Source organism: Mugil cephalus, chromosome 20, assembly GCF_022458985.1.
Source record: "Mugil cephalus isolate CIBA_MC_2020 chromosome 20, CIBA_Mcephalus_1.1, whole genome shotgun sequence".
NCBI classification, from domain to species: domain Eukaryota; kingdom Metazoa; phylum Chordata; class Actinopteri; order Mugiliformes; family Mugilidae; genus Mugil; species Mugil cephalus.
In genome coordinates this window covers 160,461-177,919 of record NC_061789.1, presented here as the reverse complement: position 1 = coordinate 177,919, position 17,459 = coordinate 160,461, and the positions used below count along the sequence as shown (strand labels likewise).

The following is a 17,459-nucleotide window of genomic DNA, read 5'->3' as shown; positions in this document are numbered from 1 at the left end:
CGTTCCATGAGACACAGACTCTGACATCACACGTTCCAACTGGTGTTTCATGCTACCGGGGGGGGGGGAGAAAGAGGAGGAGGTGGAAGAGAAAGAGGAGGAGGTGGAGGAAGAGAAAGAGGAGGAGGAGGAGGAGGTGTAGGTGGGGGGGGGGGGGAGGTGTCACATCTTTATTTTTGTGTTTCCATGGTAACCTGAGGTGTGAATCAGCTTCAGGAAACAGGACCTCGGTCTGTGGTGACTTTTTTATTTTTCATTTCCGTCAGAGTTGTTGAGCTTCAGGTTCATCATGTCTTTGTGTGTCCACTGGACTGAGGACCAGGACCAGGACCAGGACCAGGACGAGGACCAGACCAGGACCAGGATCAGGACCGGTCAGTCTAACCAGCTTGTCCCTGGAGGGGGAGGAAGCTGGAGGAGACTCACGGAGACACAGGGACAACATGTCCCCCCCTTTTATTTCTTCTCGTCTCTGCTGACGTGTGTTTGTTACAGAAGAAGCTTCAGTTTGATGAAAAATCACAGAAACTTTATTTCACATCTCAATCTGTTTATTTTTCTTTAACACCAACAATAGAAAAAAACCTCCACAACTTCCCCTATTTATATTATTTACATGCACGCGTACGTCCACAGAGGACTCCAGCCCCCCTCCCCCCCCTCCTCCCCCCTCCTCCCCCCTCCAGGATGAAGATCTGTTTATGGATCTAAGATCAGATCTGGATCCCGTTATTATTTCATTATCAGCTGACAGATGAATGGATGAAGAAGGAACTCGGAGTCCTCCCCGGGGGGTGAGGGGGTGAGGAGGGGGGACCCTGGGACCTGGTTCCTCTGGGACCAGGTCTATGGTCTATGTGGGGGCAAACTTCTTGGCCTGAGCTCGGACCCGCTTCTCATAGTCCATCCTGTTCTGACTGAAACACAAAGAGGATTCACTCATTAACTCGTTCATTCACTCATTAACTCATCAACCCGTCGCCCATTCACTCATTCACCAGTAGATGGTGTAGGCTTCAGCCTGAGCCGGGTCCTGGATGTTCGGCTCGTTCAGCAGCTCCTGGATCCCCAGCAAGATCTGGACACAAAGGGACAATTTATTAGGAACCCCAGAGACAGGAGGGGGAGAGGACGGGGAGAGGGAGAGGGGGACAGGGAGAGGGGGACAGGACGGAGAGAGGACGGGGGAGGCTTAGACATTAACATTAATGCTAACACGGGCATCCTCTCTAACATTAATGCTAACACGGGGCGTCCTCTCTAACATTAATGCTAACACGCTGCGTCCTCTCTAACATTAATGCTAACACGCTGCGTCCTCTCTAACATTAATGCTAACACGCTGCGTCCTCTCTAACATTAATGCTAACACGGGGCGTCCTCTCTAACATTAATGCTAACACGGGGCGTCCTCTCTAACATTAATGCTAACACGCTGCGTCCTCTCTAACATTAATGCTAACACGCTGCGTCCTCTCTAACATTAATGCTAACATGGGGCGTCCTCTCTAACATTAATGCTAACACGCTGCGTCCTCTCTAACATTAATGCTAACACGGGGCGTCCTCTCTAACATTAATGCTAACACGGGGCGTCCTCTCTAACATTAATGCTAACACGGGGCGTCCTCTCTAACATTAATGCTAACACGGGGCGTCCTCTCTAACATTAATGCTAACACGGGGCGTCCTCTCTAACATTAATGCTAACACGCTGCGTCCTCTCTAACATTAATGCTAACACGGGGCGTCCTCTCCGTCCAACACCATCTTTAGTAACAGGACTTGATGTCAGTGTCTGTCTGACCAACCAGTCACATGACCACCACACAGAGGACAGGAGACAGGAGACATCAGGGGGACATCAGGGGACATCAGGGGGACAGAGGACCTGTTTGATGGTGATGGCTGGTCTCCAGTCCTTGTCCTCCTCCAGGATGGACAGACACACGGTCCCTGAGGGGTAAACGTTGGGGTGGAAGATGGGAGGCTCAAATTTACCTGGACACAAAACACACAGGATCTTCATCATCATCATCATCTTCATCTTCATCATCATCATCACCATCATCTTCATCTTCATCATCATCATCATCATCATCTTCATCATCACCATCATCATCACCATCATCATCATCATCATGATCACCATCACCATCATCATCTTCACCACCATCTTCATCATCATCTACTCACATTTGGGTGGGGAGGACGGGTAGTCGTCTTTGAACAGCATCCTCAGTTTGTAGAGTCCTCCCTCCCACAGAGTCTGGACCAGAGGACACAAAGGTCAGAGACAAGCGATCAGCTGTCAATCAACCACCGACCAATGAGCAGGCACCTAGTTACGCGTTGTCACTGCAACTGCCAATCACCATGAACTCACCTGTGTTTGTGTCAAACAGCACGAAACGACCGATACTGCAGCCATTGATTGGCTGGTTGGTGGATCGATTAATTGATTGGTTGATTGATTGATCAGTAACTTACACCTTTCTTTCCGGGGATGGCACACTCCCAGTTCATCAGGTTCATGGTTCCATCTGGATTCTTGGTCGGCACGGCAACAAAGCCCTGAGAGAACACACATGACCAATAATCAGTGATCAGGAATATAAATGAAATAAATGGAATAAATATAAATAATAATAACCACTGATCATTACTGATTAGTTGCTTACAAACGGGTGGTCTTTCCTCCAGGCCTTCCTCTCCTGGGACAGTCTGCTCAGAGCGATGCCAGACATCACTGCTCATCAACGCCCCCCTGCGGACCGACATCAAACTGCTCCATTAATCACTGCCCCATTAATCAGTGACCCATTAATCAGTGATCCATTAATCAGTGATCCATTAATCAATGAGCCATAACTCGGCTTTGGCTCCTCCCACTGAACTAACGCTATCACGTGACCAGGCTCTGATCGATCACATCATTGAGCCTGATCAGCTACGTCACCATCTACAACATTATCGATGACGTCAACGGACGTTGACGCTGATCAGTTGATCGATCGATCGATTAACCCACCGTTTATCGACTCCACTGGAATCCACACGAGCGCTCCGTGTGTCTCGGGGTTAGTCCGTTAGCTCGTGTAATGCTAAAGCTAATGCTAACGCTAGTGACGGCGGCCGAGAGGAAAACAACAACAACCGCTCGACGAATAACGGAGATTAACGGTATCGACCCAGAGAGGACGGAGACGACCGGGCGGGGGACACGGACCCCACCAACATCACCCCGACTCGGACTGGATGCGTCCCGGGATCCGCCTCAGTCCACACGGCGTGAGTCCGGAGCGAAGGACCTGGTGTATTTATTTCTCGGGGGCCTTCAGGCACCGTCCGGGACACCCCGCTGATACACGTCACAGACTGTCCGCCATTTTTGTTGTGGTGATTGCCCCCCCCTTAAATCTTTATTGACAGAAACAGATTCAAAACAAAGACAGTTACATTTTTCTCGACTGCTGAGACACGTTTCTTGAAATCTGCTCCTTTTCTCTAAACTGTGAACACAAAACACGATTTTCAAGCTACATTCACAAAACCTCAGACTCTTCTTGCAAAACCAAACTTTCACCTCAAAACAGTTCAATCTGTGCTCAACACTGAACTATGTTGTCAAATCGTGCCCCGAGTCAATCAACATTAAAAACATTGATCAGTCACTAAACACTACATAGAAAAATAGCAAACGCCATAATCAGGACGTGAAGCTGGAGAAATAAATGCTTATTGTCCAGTGTTGGCTAAATGCAAACTTCAGCATTTAGCACCTGTACAAAGACACAAAACAGAAATCTTGTGCATTTACATGTAGCACTTGTAAAAACAAACAGAAATCTTATGCATTTGCCACTTGTGTACAGTAAAAAATAAAGTACAAAAATATACAAACAAGTGCATTACTCAGCCACAGCATCATGTCTCCGTACTGGGTTAGGCCACAGGACTTCATCCACATGGCTCGGCCTGGGATGCCGTATCCAGGCTCGGCCTGGGATGCCGTATCCAGGCCTGGTCTGGGATGCCGTATCCAGGCTTGGCATGCTTCCACACCTATGTCACCACAAGCAAGTTCCTTGGCTTGCAGGGATTTACCGTGGTGTCAGGTTGGCGTTCATACCTTCCACCGCCATGAGAAGAATTCCTCAGTGGGGTTTAGGAAAGGGGAGTACAGTGGAAGGCAAAGATTGATAAAACCTTGGTTCATAACCTGGAGGGCTCCGTGAAAACTCACATTGTCCCAAACAACAACATAGATGTGATGCTCATCCTGCTGCCCTAACAGAGCATCTCGCATGTGATTGAGGAAAGTGAGGAGCTGGTGAGTGTTGTAGGGCCCATGTTGTCGCTGCCCAGAGACACCAATCACATTACGGCCTCTCCTCCTGTTGGTGAGATTACACCCAGCTTCACCCATGTAGATGTATTCATGGGGTCTGTCCATTGCATCCAGTGTAGAAATAGATATAGTTTTGTAAGTGATACAGAAAAAGTGATTTAGGCCACTACAGTAAATCACTACTTAGAGTAATCAGCATTGAATGTGTCTGGATATATAGCAACCTGTACATACTGGAACCTTTGCTCTTTGACTCTGAGTTGCGATCAAACGGCAACTCTGTACAGCTGTGTTTTGCACAGTCTGTTGCGCTTTTGGACACGATCAACAGTAGAGAGGCTGACACTGTTGATACCCTCAGAATTTACATGGTCCTCAATGATCTTCTGCCAAATTTCACTCGGTTTAATGGCGTTGTTCTCACAGACCATATCAACATTTGGGGTTTCTCGGTGGGTCTCCCCATGTGTCTTTCAATTCTACCAAAAGAGAACATGCAGTTACAAAAAATAGACATGGAATATGAGGCCTACAAACGGTTAGACCAACCCTGCATTACAATACTACAACATATTGGTACAGTGATACAGCGGCTTACATGTCCCCTCACATTATTAGCCACAAGTGTGATCAATTCTGAGTTGTTGTGTTCAAGTGGTGACACCTGTGCTTTAATTGTGTTTGACTTCTGTCACCTGTGCTCTCCATTGTGCAGCACAGGTGCATCGCAATGAAAATGTGTTGGCAAGTTGTGTCTAAACAGGTGAAAAGTGCTCATGGTTTTGCCAAAAGAGTGATTAAAAGCTGCCTCCCCTTCTTTGGATCTGGTGCGAGGGATGAGTAAATGACCACTGCCTGTTGACCGAAGTGTTGTTGCTGGGGTGTAAGTGATGAGCATAGCTGCTGCATTGTGAATTAGTTGTAACCTCTGAATACTTGAATTCGGGAGTTCAGTGAATAAACCATTACAGTAATTCTAATCTACTTGTTATAAATGCGTGGATTAATGTTTCCAAGTCTGATTGCGACAGAAAACCCCTCAATTTGGAGATATTTTTGAGATGATAAAAAGATGTGATTGATATGACTTCTGAAATTTAGATTGCTGTCGATAATTACAATAAGACAATAGGGTTTAGTGTTTCAGCAATTGAGAAAAGCTGTAACAGGCTGGTGTGTCCTGTAGTCTGCTAACTGGTGTAGCGTTAGTACGTGTTAGTGTTAACATGTTGTGGACTGATGGAGCTTCAGAAGCTGCTCTACTACTCTCCCATACATGAACGGTTACCACGGCAACCACGACACTGGTGAGCTTGTCAGGTATCTCCTAGGGCTGGACAATTCATCGAATTTTGATCGCAATTTCGATTTTGGCTTCTCACGATCATAAAAACACTGTGATCAAAGAAGAACGATTAATGTGCCGCTCAGCGTGTTTGCAAGTTCCTGCGCTGTAAAAGCACCGCGAACGCACCTCTGTCGCTGCAGCTGCAGCAGATAACGGAGGTGGTTCAATACTTTTTTTTTTCCTCAATGAATAATCGTGTTTATTAATCGTGATCTCAATATCAATCAAAATGATTATAATTTTTTCCAGAATTGTCCGGCCCTAGTACCTGCCTGATGCAATGCAGGCTGGGATTTTTAGTTTCAATCGTGCACACTCAAAATACTTGGGTTTGTAAACAAGGTTTTCTGAGGGGCGGGGCTTAACTGGATACAACACAAACTGTCGCCTCCAGTTTCCCTCTGTTCTGCCTCCAGTTAACATCATGACGTCACAGTGACGTGGACCATGAAGGGGTCTGTTCTGGACCACAGGGGGACAGGGTTCCCCAAACTATCAGCATCACTGTCAGGTACAGAAAGGCATGGACCGGACCGGACCGGACCCTAAATAAATGGTTCTGACTCATTAGGGGAACCCACCTCTTCTGGGCTCCGGCTCTTTTCCTCATCACCTGCCGTTTGGCCTCATGTCCACCACCTGGAAGTCCTGGTTCTGGATGTTCTCCGTGACCTCCTCCAATGACTTCACCCAGGACCGGTTCATGGTGGCAGAGAACCGGGCCGTTTCTTGACGGGTGTAGGCCGCTGTGACCGGGTGTCCCTCTCTGACCCAGTACCTGAAGCCCCCGTTCAGAACCGAGGTCTGCGGGGGTCTGAATAGTCGGAACATCCACAAGACCCGGGTACATGAGAACGCTCCAAAGATGGTATTTATTCATTTATTTAACTACTATTTAGAGCTAATCTTAGTAGTATTTTCTAATGTGATGGTTATATCTTATATATAATATATATAATAATAATAATGATTATATATAAATAAATATATATTATATATAAATAATGTATATGTTACAGTATGTACGAGTATAAACCATGGACCATGGATTCAGTGATGTGAGTGTAGATGACGGTGTCTGATCTCATCTTCCGTACCTATTAATCCTCACTAGGGTCGTGGGGCTGCTGGAGTCTGTCCCAGCGGCATCGGGCGAGAGACGGGTCCACCCTGGACAAGTCTCCAAGCCTCTAACACTGAGACACTCACGCCTAGGGTCAATTTAGATTCACCAATCAGCCTAACCAGCATGTCTTTGGAGGAGAGAAACCACGCAGACACAGGGAGAACATGCAAACTCCACCCAGAAAGACCCGAGCTGGACTCAAGCATTAGCATCAGTGCTAACCACTGAGCCACTGTGCCGCCCCACGGTGTCTGATATAAAGACTTAACCTATATGTTCCGGTATAAAGACTTGTATATAAATACCTAGAGGGACGTCCATTTATTAGGGTTAGAAGCTGTGATGAAGCATCCACACTTTTTAACATCATCCTCGTCCTCACTGTTTACTCACTGGTTCTGGATTCGTCTCCAGGCTCCAGGACTCAGTGGGTCCTCTGACCCGGTCTCTGGAGTCCTGGTCTCATGGAATCGGGGATAAAGTTTTCGGACGTTGGAGCAGAAATAAGAAGAAGTTCTGAGAACAGAGGGTGAGATAGAGGAGGAGGAGGAGGAGGAGGAGAGTGAATTAAGTTAATTGGAGTCATCCCTCCTTCATTACCGACTAACCTCCATCTTCTCGTCCCACCAAGCGTCTCCACTTCGTCTTCCTCCACCGAGCAGCCGGCAGATCCTCGTCCACACCCAGGTAAGAGCTTTGATTCTCCTCCTGTGCAGATGTGAGGCTCATCCAGATGTTCTCAGTAGGACATGAAGCTGAAGATGAGAGAAGGAGGCTCAGACTCAGCTCATAACTCGTTACTAGTTGAGACTTTAATGACGACAGTTGAGGTTAAATGAGGGAGCAGACGTCTGATAATACGAGACCCTCTGTACAGATGTTTTTATTCTTAAAGCCGACTCTCTTTTTAATACTTGAGGCTCATTGGAGCTTCTGCAGCGTTTGGGATGAATCAGGACAAATATAATTTTACCAAAGTCCAGCAGAGGGGGACTCGTTTCTGTGGCAACCGGCCTGATAAACGTCTTCAGTTCAGGTTGAGGACTAAGTGGTTTCACGTGTGAGCAGACGGATCCAGTTAATGGACATAACCAGGGTCTGACTGAGGGACGGGGAGGGGCTGGGGGGTCTTTGTCCCGGGACACATTCCACTCGGGTCGAGATCATTAAGCGACAAAGAGGCCAGTGTTCAATCTGGAATCAGATCAGTGACTCAGCAGCCGACGCCTCCGACGCTGGACGTCATGTGACCGAGACACGAGACGAGGAACCGCCAGGACAAAAAGATGTCCCGACTGTCTCAGAGGACAAAGAGTCACGCCACCTTCAGTCCAATTAGTTAATTATGAACACATAGATCACACTACAGCTCCACTTCAGTTATCATAGTAGAAATAAGAGAATCATTGGATAGAGTAAAGAGCAGATCTAAGATCTGTTATCTGGTCCTGATGCGTCCTGGTCTCCGGGTCCGTTACTCTGATCTTCATCACAATGACTCCAGACATTCTCCTGAAACTAGAACATGGACCAGACGAACCAGTGAGTCCTTGTGTCCAGTGTGTGAGTCTGTGAGTCCTTCAGACTAAATGTTCCTGTAACAGCTGATCAGGGTCTAATCTGATCCATTAATCAGATCAGAACCAGTTCGGTTGTGAGATGTTGGTGGTTTCCTCTCATCAGCTGATGCTCCAACATTTCTGTTGCATGAAAGTCAGGACTTTGACTTGTTCCTAAACATTCATCTTGAAACACTCTGGTTTAATCTGTCATGTGTGATTTTGGTTCATTATAGTCTCATATTTGTGTGTTTTGTGTTTCGTTGGGTTCTTTGTTGACTTTCAGGACCTGTGTGAAAATATCTGAGTCATTTTAAAGAAGAAATGTTAACGATAAATAAAACTCTTCCCTGAGACATTTCTTTGATTAACAACATCCCGATGAGGGACAGAGTCTCTTCTCCTCATTCATGGCTGCTTTACCCTTTCATTTCATTCATTGGTCACATTTAAAATAGGAAGAACAATAACTATAATGGAAGTACAGTAACTATAGAACTGCTTTGATAATTATGAACCTGATTATTGGCTATGAAGAAATTATTAAAAATTAGGGAAGAGTTTTATTTGATGAACCAAATCTGAGGAGGAAGAAATGATTCACGCAGCTGCTTTAAAATTCCAGCAACCACCTTTAATTTTACATTTTATTTTATTCCATGCAAGTGTATTTTATTTTATTTTATTTTATTTTATTTTATTTTATTTTATTTTATTTTATTTTATTTCTTATCTTATGTGTTATATCTGTGCAGCCTTGTCCATTTTAACAGGATGACCCTCCTCAACTACCCCGTCCCAGAGCTGGACGTCACCTTCCAGGAAGTGGGCCGAGTCCTGCAGCTCACTCTGAGTCCAGACCTTTACCCTGAGTTCAGAAGTACCCTGGACCAGCAGAGGGCGCTGCTGGAGGAGGCGCAGCAGGAGTTGGAGGCCAACGCTGCAGACCAGGAGAACTGGGTGACCCGGCAGTTCAAGAGAGGCCTGCTGTCCTGCACCGACCCCCTGCCCACCTCCACCGCCCTGCCCGTCGTCCTCCTCCCATCTAAAGCCAAGACTTGCACTCAGCTGGGGAGGGCGGCCGCTCTGCTCTGGGGGGCCGCCAAGCTCTACAGCGAGCCCCTCCTCCTGGAAGGACACACCCACATGGAAAACACCCAACAGTCCGAAGTATTCGCCGCCACCAGGATCCCTGGGGAGAACCAGGACCGAATTAAGGTGAGATTCATAAAGTCTGAGGGTGAAAGTCACCCACATTCAGATTCAGATCAGATCAGATCAGATCAGATCAGATTCAGATTCAGATTAGATCAAATCAAATCAAATCAAATCAAATCAAATCAGATCAGATCAGATCAGATTCAGATTCACTTCAGATCAGATCAGATCAGATTCAGATTCAGATTCAGATCAGATTCAGATTCTCGTCGGATCAGATTCAGATCAGATTCAGATCAGATTCAGATCAGATTCAGGTCAAATCAGATTCAGATCAGATCAGATCAGATCAGATTCAGGACAGGATCAGATCAGATTCAGATCAGATCAGATCAGATTCAGATCAGATTCAGGACAGGATCAGATCAGATTCAGATCAGATCAGATCAGATCAGATTCAGGACAGGATCAGATCAGATCAGATCAGATCAGATCAGATTCAGATCAGATCAGATCAGATCAGATCAGATCAGATCAGATTCAGATTCACTTCAGATCAGATCAGATTCAGATCAGATTCAGATTCAAATTCAGATCAGATTCAGATTCAGATTCTCGTCGGATCAGATTCAAATCAGATTCAGATTCAGATCAGATTCAGATCAGATTCAGATCAGATCAGATTCAGATCAGATTCAGATCAGATCAGATTCAGATCAGATTCAGGACAGGATCAGATCAGATTCAGATCAGATCAGATCAGATCAGATTCAGATCAGATCAGATCAGATTCAGATCAGATTCAGATCAGATTCAGGACAGGATCAGATCAGATCAGATCAGATCAGATCAGATCAGATCAGATCAGATTCAGATCAGATCAGATCAGATCAGATCAGATCAGATCAGATTCAGGACAGGATCAGATCAAAATCTGTTCTAATTAAAATCAATGAAGAAAAACAAAAGCAGATAAAACCTTCACAGATTCCTCACACCTTCAACTTCTCCTTCCATGACCCCCAGATTTAGATTTAGTTTTAGATTCAGATTTATTCCCCAGTCCACCTACACTCAATAGGCGCATTTACACTAATGTAGACACTATTTACTCTATTGTTTGTTTAGTTGGGGATAAGGGGTTAAATGCTGCTATCTGTCCCTCGTTGGACCAGTTCCATTCATTCCGTGCTACTGGTGCTTTTATTGTAAAGATTGTATTTTATTGTGTATAGCTGCTATAGTTTTTATCTTTATGCTGCTATAGTTTCTATTTTTGTCACTCCTGAACCAAAGAACTGATGAACTGTATTTACATATAAAAACGTATTATTATTCTTATAACGGGCAATAAAACATCAAATGAAACAAAGTAAAACTGTCAGTAAAAACTGGATTTGAAGATGAGATGAACTGAGCTAAACAAAGCTAAGCTAAGCTAGGCTAGGCTAGGCTAGGCTAGGCTAGGCTAAGCTAAGCTAAGCTAGGCTAAGCTAGGCTAGGCTAGGCTAGGCTACGCTAGGCTAGGCTAGGCTAGGCTAAGCTAGGCTAAGCTAGGCTAAGGTGAGATGAGGTAAACTAAGCTAAACTAAGCTAAGATAGCCTAAGCTAAACTAAGATGAGATGAGATTAGCTAAGATGAGATAAGCTAACATGGTATGAGCTAAGCTAAGCTAAGATAATATCCCTGTGGGGTAGTTAGGGTGTAACGGCGACAGGGAGCAACAAAGATACAGGAAACAGAGTGAGGTAGACAAGAGACAAGTATGTAAAAAGTAAATGTGTTACGGTGCAATAAATACTGACGAGCTGGGTCTTTGGATCCAGTAACAGCTGCTCTGTTGATCTGAGAGCACCATTAAAACCCGTTCCTGTATGTCCAGGTCTACCCCGACAGCCTCCATGCCATCATAACCTGTGCTGGAGGCGTCTTCCCTGTGGACATCCTCTGGCGTCCAAGCACTGGCGGCCCGGTCTCTGCTCGGTCCTTCGTGGACATCTACCAGCAGCTGGCCCAGGTCATGTCCCAGCCCAGGGCTGAGAAGACCAGCGACGCCTACGCTGTCTGCAGCCTCTCAGCCCTGCATCGCAAAGTCTGGGCTGGGATCAGGGACCAGGTCCTGGAGCGAGGGGGACCAGCCGTGACCTCCCTGGGGCTGATGGAGAGCTCTGTCCTCACGCTTTGTCTGGAGGACAGAGACGCTCCGTCCGAACTGGCTGATGTCCTCAACGCGGTGAGACTGGGAGGAGGAGGACAGAGTCCATGTCTGAGATACTACGACAAGGTGAACTAACGTAAAACTGATGATAAATGAACGGATGATAAATGAACGGATGATAAATGAACGGATGATAAACTGAGCCGTCTGTGTGTTTACCAGGTGGTGAACATGGTGGTGTTTAAAGATGCTGTCGCTGGGATGTTGTTCGAGCACAGCGCCGTGGACGGGATGGTGGCCGGACTCGTGACTGAACGTGTTTTCCATCTGTCTGAAGCTGCTGATTTAAACCTGCTTCATGCCGACTCAGAGAACACGAGTGGGTCCGTAAATGCTGTTAAATCTGTTTGTCCGAGGTCCCTCCAGTTCCCCCTGGATGGAGTCAACACCCCCCAGCAGAGCCCCGACCTAAAGGCAGCTCATCCTGTCCTCACCTTCGATGTGTCGTCCTACCCTGATGTCTTCTGTACTCTCCGAGGACAGAGGGGTCTGTACGATGCCTGGATCAACTTCTCTTTACAGCTCTCCCTGAGACAGACTCTTGGAGAATCCGCTGCCAATCACATGCTGGTCACGCCCACCCACATGCGGCACTACAAACATGGCCGCTGTGATCCCACCTACACAGTCACCATGCATTCCCGTAGGTTAGTTGGTGCTTTGGCCGCCCACATTTTGCCAAATAACACAACCCAGCTGACTACTGATCTGCTGAGGCTGTTTCACACAGCATTTCTGGAGCATAAGAGTCTCATCAGGAAAACCAAGAGCGGTCGAGGCGTCGGTCCACACCTAGCTGCTCTGCGTCGATCTTTGCCATCTGACAATCCTCTGAAGAAGTTTCTGGACCCATTTGGATGTCCATCGGTGTACCTGACGGGGACAGACCTGATGGAGGGCGTGGAGTGTGGAGTGGGCAACGTTTACGCCCAGGACCAGCTGGCTGTGACTTACCTGGGCAAGAAAGACAAGGTTCGCATTGTGCTGAATGGGAAAGGGAGCTTTGCTCTGGTTCTGGAGAAGCTTCAAGAGAATCTCAAGATGAACCTGAAGGTGATGATGCTTCTGGCTATCAGGTATGCCATCGCTTCTCAGATGGGAGCCCTGGAGTGTCTCCTCCAGCAAAGTCAGACAGAGAAAATAAATGGAGAAGCAGTTCACTGCCCAAACAACGTTCACACTAAATCTGGCCAGAGTCCAGACTACATCCTGGTGATTCATGGGGGTGCTGGAGAGGAGGTCATGCTGAACGCTCAAGTGATGGAGATGATTGAGTTTGCTCTACAAACAGCCTTAAGCCTCGGCTCCCAGGTGCTTCAACAGGGTGGCCGAAGTCTAGATGCGGTTCAGAGGTCGGTGGAAGCTCTGGAGGACTGCTTCCTCTTCAATGCAGGTAAAGGATCGGTGTTTAATAAAGATGGCGAAAATGAAATGGAAGCAACCATTGTAGACGGCAGTGTCAGGAGGTCTGGGTCAGTGGCTTGTGTAAAAAGTGTGAAGAACCCCATAAAAGCAGCCAGATGTGTCATGGAGCACAGCTCTCATTCACTGATTGTAGGAGACGGGGCTGAAGAGTTTCTGCAGAGTCTGGAGAAGAAGGAAGAGCCTGTTGGACCTGACTATTTCTACACTGATGTACGGCACAGACAGTTAATGGCAAAACTGAGCGCTGGAAATACCTCAAAGAACAACCATCCTCAGACGGTTGGAGCTGTGGCCTTGGATCGGTGCAACAAGTTGGCTGCTGCCACTTCCACCGGTGGGTTGGTAGGAAAGTTGAGAGGACGCGTTGGGGATACAGCAGTGGTCGGGGCGGGAATATACGCAGATGATAAGTTAGCTATCACCTGCTCTGGAGATGGAGATGTTTTTCTGAGGAACACGGTTGCAGAGAAAATAGCTGGTCTGTACCATCACAAAGGCTACAGCCTCAGGCAAGCATGCAGGGAAGTGATGGCTGAAAACCTGAAAGGGTCCTGTGCGGGAATCATCGCTGTGGACAGTAAAGGCGACGCCATTGTTGAGACAAATGCTGGCATTATGTTTGTGGCCTCAATGATTGATGGCATTTCAAGAGCAGAGGTCCTTCGGCCACTCAAAGACTTCTCTGATGTGATCTGGGAAACAGATGAGCTGGTTGCCTACCTAAATCCTAAGCCCTGGATCCCTGGGTCAACAATTCTGACGAGAAAAACTCTCAGTGGGGCAAGCAGCATCTTCCAGTGGGCTCTTCCTGATTTTATTGCTGTGCTACAAGGAGCTAGGGCTGTGTCCAGTTTGCTATGTGAGCGACTGGGAGTGCAGCGCTGTGCTTTGGTTTTCAACCCGACCCCCGACCAGCCAGCACACATCAGACTGCTCCCGCTTCATGGCCTAGAGCCGAAGTGGCAGCCTCATCTCGCTGGTGAAGAAGAGTTCCACTCTTACAATCCTGGCTACTGCACCTCAAAAAGTGGCCCACGGTGGGACGATGAAGCTCTGAGCCACGTCCAAGCCCAGATTAGAAATGCACTGCCAACACCTAATGCACCCTTCTGCTTTGACTTTTTCGGTGACCCTTCCAATGACAGTTTGTTCAGTCGCATTGTGCGTGGAGAGCAGCAACAGTGGCGAGTGTGGGAAGACAGTGAGCATGTTGCCTTCCTCACTCCGTACCCAAACAGTCCTGGACTGACGGTTGTGGTGCCAAGAAAGCCTCTGTCCAGTGACATCTTCAGACTGGATGAACCCGACTACACAGCTCTGATCCTAGCCACTTATAAAGTGGCCCAACTGCTGAAAGAGGGGTTGAAAGCATCGAGTGTGGCTCTGATCTTTGAGGGTTTTGAGATTGACTATGCTCATGCCAAGCTCATCCCTCTGCTCAATTCACTGGATGGCACCAAACCCTCAGAGCTGCCACCAGAAAGCTTCCAGAGCTACCCTGGATATGTGTCGTCTCTGGATGGTCCACCGGCCGACACTAACACCCTCAGAAACATCCACTCAAACATCACCCAGTGTAAACCTCCTCACTCATGGAGAGACCCCCAGTCTCACTCCAGACTTGCCATCAAGAGCCAGTGGTATCGCAGCCTGTTCCAGATTCAAAACACTCTTTTCCATGGTACAGTGGAGTATTTCCACAGTTTGTGCCAGTACGCCTATGCTCTGACGCCTCTCACCACCGACACCATCTCCTCACCAATGGGGCTGGGGTCCGACTCAGAGCCTGTGTCTGTTAACCTGCTGGGCCAGGACGTCTACCTGGCCGACTCCATGCAGTTTGTTCTTGAATATTTCCTTCGCTTCCAGGAGAACCTGCCAGGAACCTACTACATATCCCCCAGCTTTAGGGGTGAAGATCCTGACGCCACTCACTTGAACCAGTTTTACCACGTGGAGTGTGAATTGCTAGGTGACATGGACGATGCTATGTCCATAGCAGAGAGATACCTGGCCCATCTCACCAAGTCCATGTTGAAGAGACACTCCGATATAATCCTCAATACTGCTGGAACCCTGACACATCTCACAGCTCTGCTGAGTAAGCTGGATGGAAAAACTCCACTACCCAGAATCCCTCTGGACCAAGCCATTCCCATGATGCCGTCTGCTGACTGTTTAGAGTGGGTCCAAGATGGCCAGCCCCACTTTGGCAGGAAGCTAACTCGCAAAGGAGAGCGGGTGTTGATAGAGAAGTATGGAGGCGCTGTGTGGCTGACGGAGATGGACCATCTAGGAGTTCCCTTCTACCAGGCCTATGTGGAGGGCAGTGGGCGGACCAAGGCCAAAGCTGCTGACCTTCTCCTGGGACTGGGAGAGACCGTGGGTCTCGGGGAACGTCATTCCACCCCTGAGATGGTCCAGGAGGCCTTGAAGCACCATGCAGTGCCGGAGCAGGCCTACAAATGGTACATCAACATGCGCCAAGTCAAACCGCTCCTCACCAGTGGATGGGGCATGGGGACGGAGCGCTACCTGTGCTGGCTGCTCGGACACGATGACATCCGGGACATTCACATCATTCCCAGGATGAAGGGACGCAAGTACATGCCGTGATTCTCGTCAGTCGATGTTGGTATATTTCTAATACTGGGTTTATAATACACTATGCTGCCAAAAGTATTCTCTCACCTGCCTTTACACACATGTAACCTCCAGTGACGTCCATTCTTAGTCTCTAGGGTTTAATGTGACGTCTCTGGCCTCTGCAGCTCTAACAGCTCCAACTCTTCTAGGACAGTTTTCCACAGGTTCAGGAGGGAGTTGATTCCACAAGCTCATTAGTGATGTTGGAGGAGGAGGCCTGGCTCACAGTCCAGATCTAGTTCATCCCAGAGGGGTTCTATGGGGGTCAGGAGTCTGTGAGGCCAGTCCAGTTCCTCCTCATCCAGGTCTTTATGGACCTGGCTTTATCTCTGGTTCTCAGTCATGTTGAACAGGACGGGGGTCGTCCCCAAACTGGACTCCCCAAACTCCTGAAAATGTCTTGGTGTGCTGGAGCATTCAGTTCCTTTGACTGGACCTAAGGAACCAAGTCCAGCTCCTGAACAACCAGCCCCCCCAACATAAACCCCCTCCACCAAACTCCACCTTTGGCCCAGTGCAGTCAGACCAGCAGGGTTCTCCTGGGAACCTGCAGACCCAGACTGGTCCATCAGGTTTCCAGATGTCACTCCAGAGAACGTCTCCACTGCTCTAGAGTCCAGTGGTGCTGTATCCCACGCCCTGCATCCCACGCTCTGCGTCCCACGCCCTGCATCCCACGCTCTGCATCCCACGCTCTGCATCCCACGCTCTGCATCCCACGCCCTGCATCCCACGCTCTGCATCCCACGCTCTGCATCCCACGCCCTGCATCCCACGCTCTGCATCCCACGCTCTGCATCCCACGCTCTGCATGGACCGTGGTGATGTTTGACTGGGATGCAGCTGCTGGGCCATGGAAACCGATTCATGAAGCTCTGTCTGTCTCTGCTCTGTCCTGGAAATAATCCGAAGCTAAACATGAAGTCTGGAGACTTTCTGGGACCTCACCATGATGACCCTGCTCTATAATTTTACTGGTCCTGACACTTCAATGGCTTCCACTTTCTTCTAAACCCTAACTGACAGGTGACTGTCACTAATGTTTGTAGAAGCAGTCTGCAGACTAGAGGCTGGATTCATACACTTGGATGAGAGAATACTGTTGCCTGTATAGTGTAACAACACGAATCCCTTGATGATCCCTGGAACTTGGATACAGGTTTTAATTCATTTTATATTATTCCACCCATGAAGAAACTTCCTGCCTTAGAATCACGTGACAACGGAAGACCTTAAAAGTTTCTAGAAACTGGAGAAGATTAAATCATTTAAATAATAATAATAATTATTATAGGAAATAACTCCTTAAAAGTTAGAACTATGTTATATTCACTATTTCCTGGTATGAGACAGAATGATTGCTGAGATGTAAACTGCAGTCAGTAAACTATGTTTGAGTGTTAACTACGATGGTTATTCCATAAATGTTGTGTTTTCTGAGGCATGCTTTTATATTACTCCTGGATATAATCTGTTTTATTTCTCTGTATGTAAATGATTTTTCCTGCCTGACCATTTCTGTTTTGATGTTAAACTGGTAATGATGCTTCACTGGGTTTGATGTTCTTCAATAAATCTTTTGTTACACAATGGAAAACATGATTTTGTGGTTTTTTTTGTTAATCCT

At 47.5% G+C, this 17,459-nt stretch overlaps 2 protein-coding genes across 3 annotated transcripts; one reads left to right on the top strand and one right to left on the bottom strand.

The window, feature by feature from the left end:
• Positions 1 to 533: 533 nt before the first annotated feature.
• LOC124997245 (SUMO-conjugating enzyme UBC9-like) lies at positions 534 to 3,378 on the bottom strand. Its single transcript, XM_047570814.1, has 7 exons — positions 3,032 to 3,378; positions 2,682 to 2,767; positions 2,491 to 2,574; positions 2,197 to 2,269; positions 1,892 to 2,001; positions 999 to 1,078; positions 534 to 917 (listed from the first exon to the last, which is right to left on the bottom strand). The coding sequence occupies exons 2-7, from the start codon at positions 2,745 to 2,747 to the stop codon at positions 854 to 856; spliced, it is 477 nt and encodes a 158-aa protein (XP_047426770.1). The 5' UTR covers positions 2,748 to 2,767; positions 3,032 to 3,378; the 3' UTR covers positions 534 to 853.
• Positions 3,379 to 7,029: 3,651 nt separating this feature from the next.
• si:ch211-256m1.8 lies at positions 7,030 to 17,429 on the top strand. 2 transcript variants are annotated; one of them, XM_047571717.1, is made up of 4 exons: positions 7,030 to 7,512; positions 9,158 to 9,602; positions 11,426 to 11,827; positions 11,924 to 17,429. In XM_047571717.1, exons 2-4 carry the CDS (start codon positions 9,159 to 9,161, stop codon positions 15,800 to 15,802), a joined length of 4,725 nt encoding a protein of 1,574 aa, XP_047427673.1. In that variant the 5' UTR covers positions 7,030 to 7,512; position 9,158; the 3' UTR covers positions 15,803 to 17,429. The 2 variants fall into 2 exon arrangements, with proteins under 2 accessions (XP_047427673.1, XP_047427672.1); XM_047571716.1 differs by having other exon boundaries at positions 9,140 to 9,602.
• Positions 17,430 to 17,459: the final 30 nt, after the last annotated feature.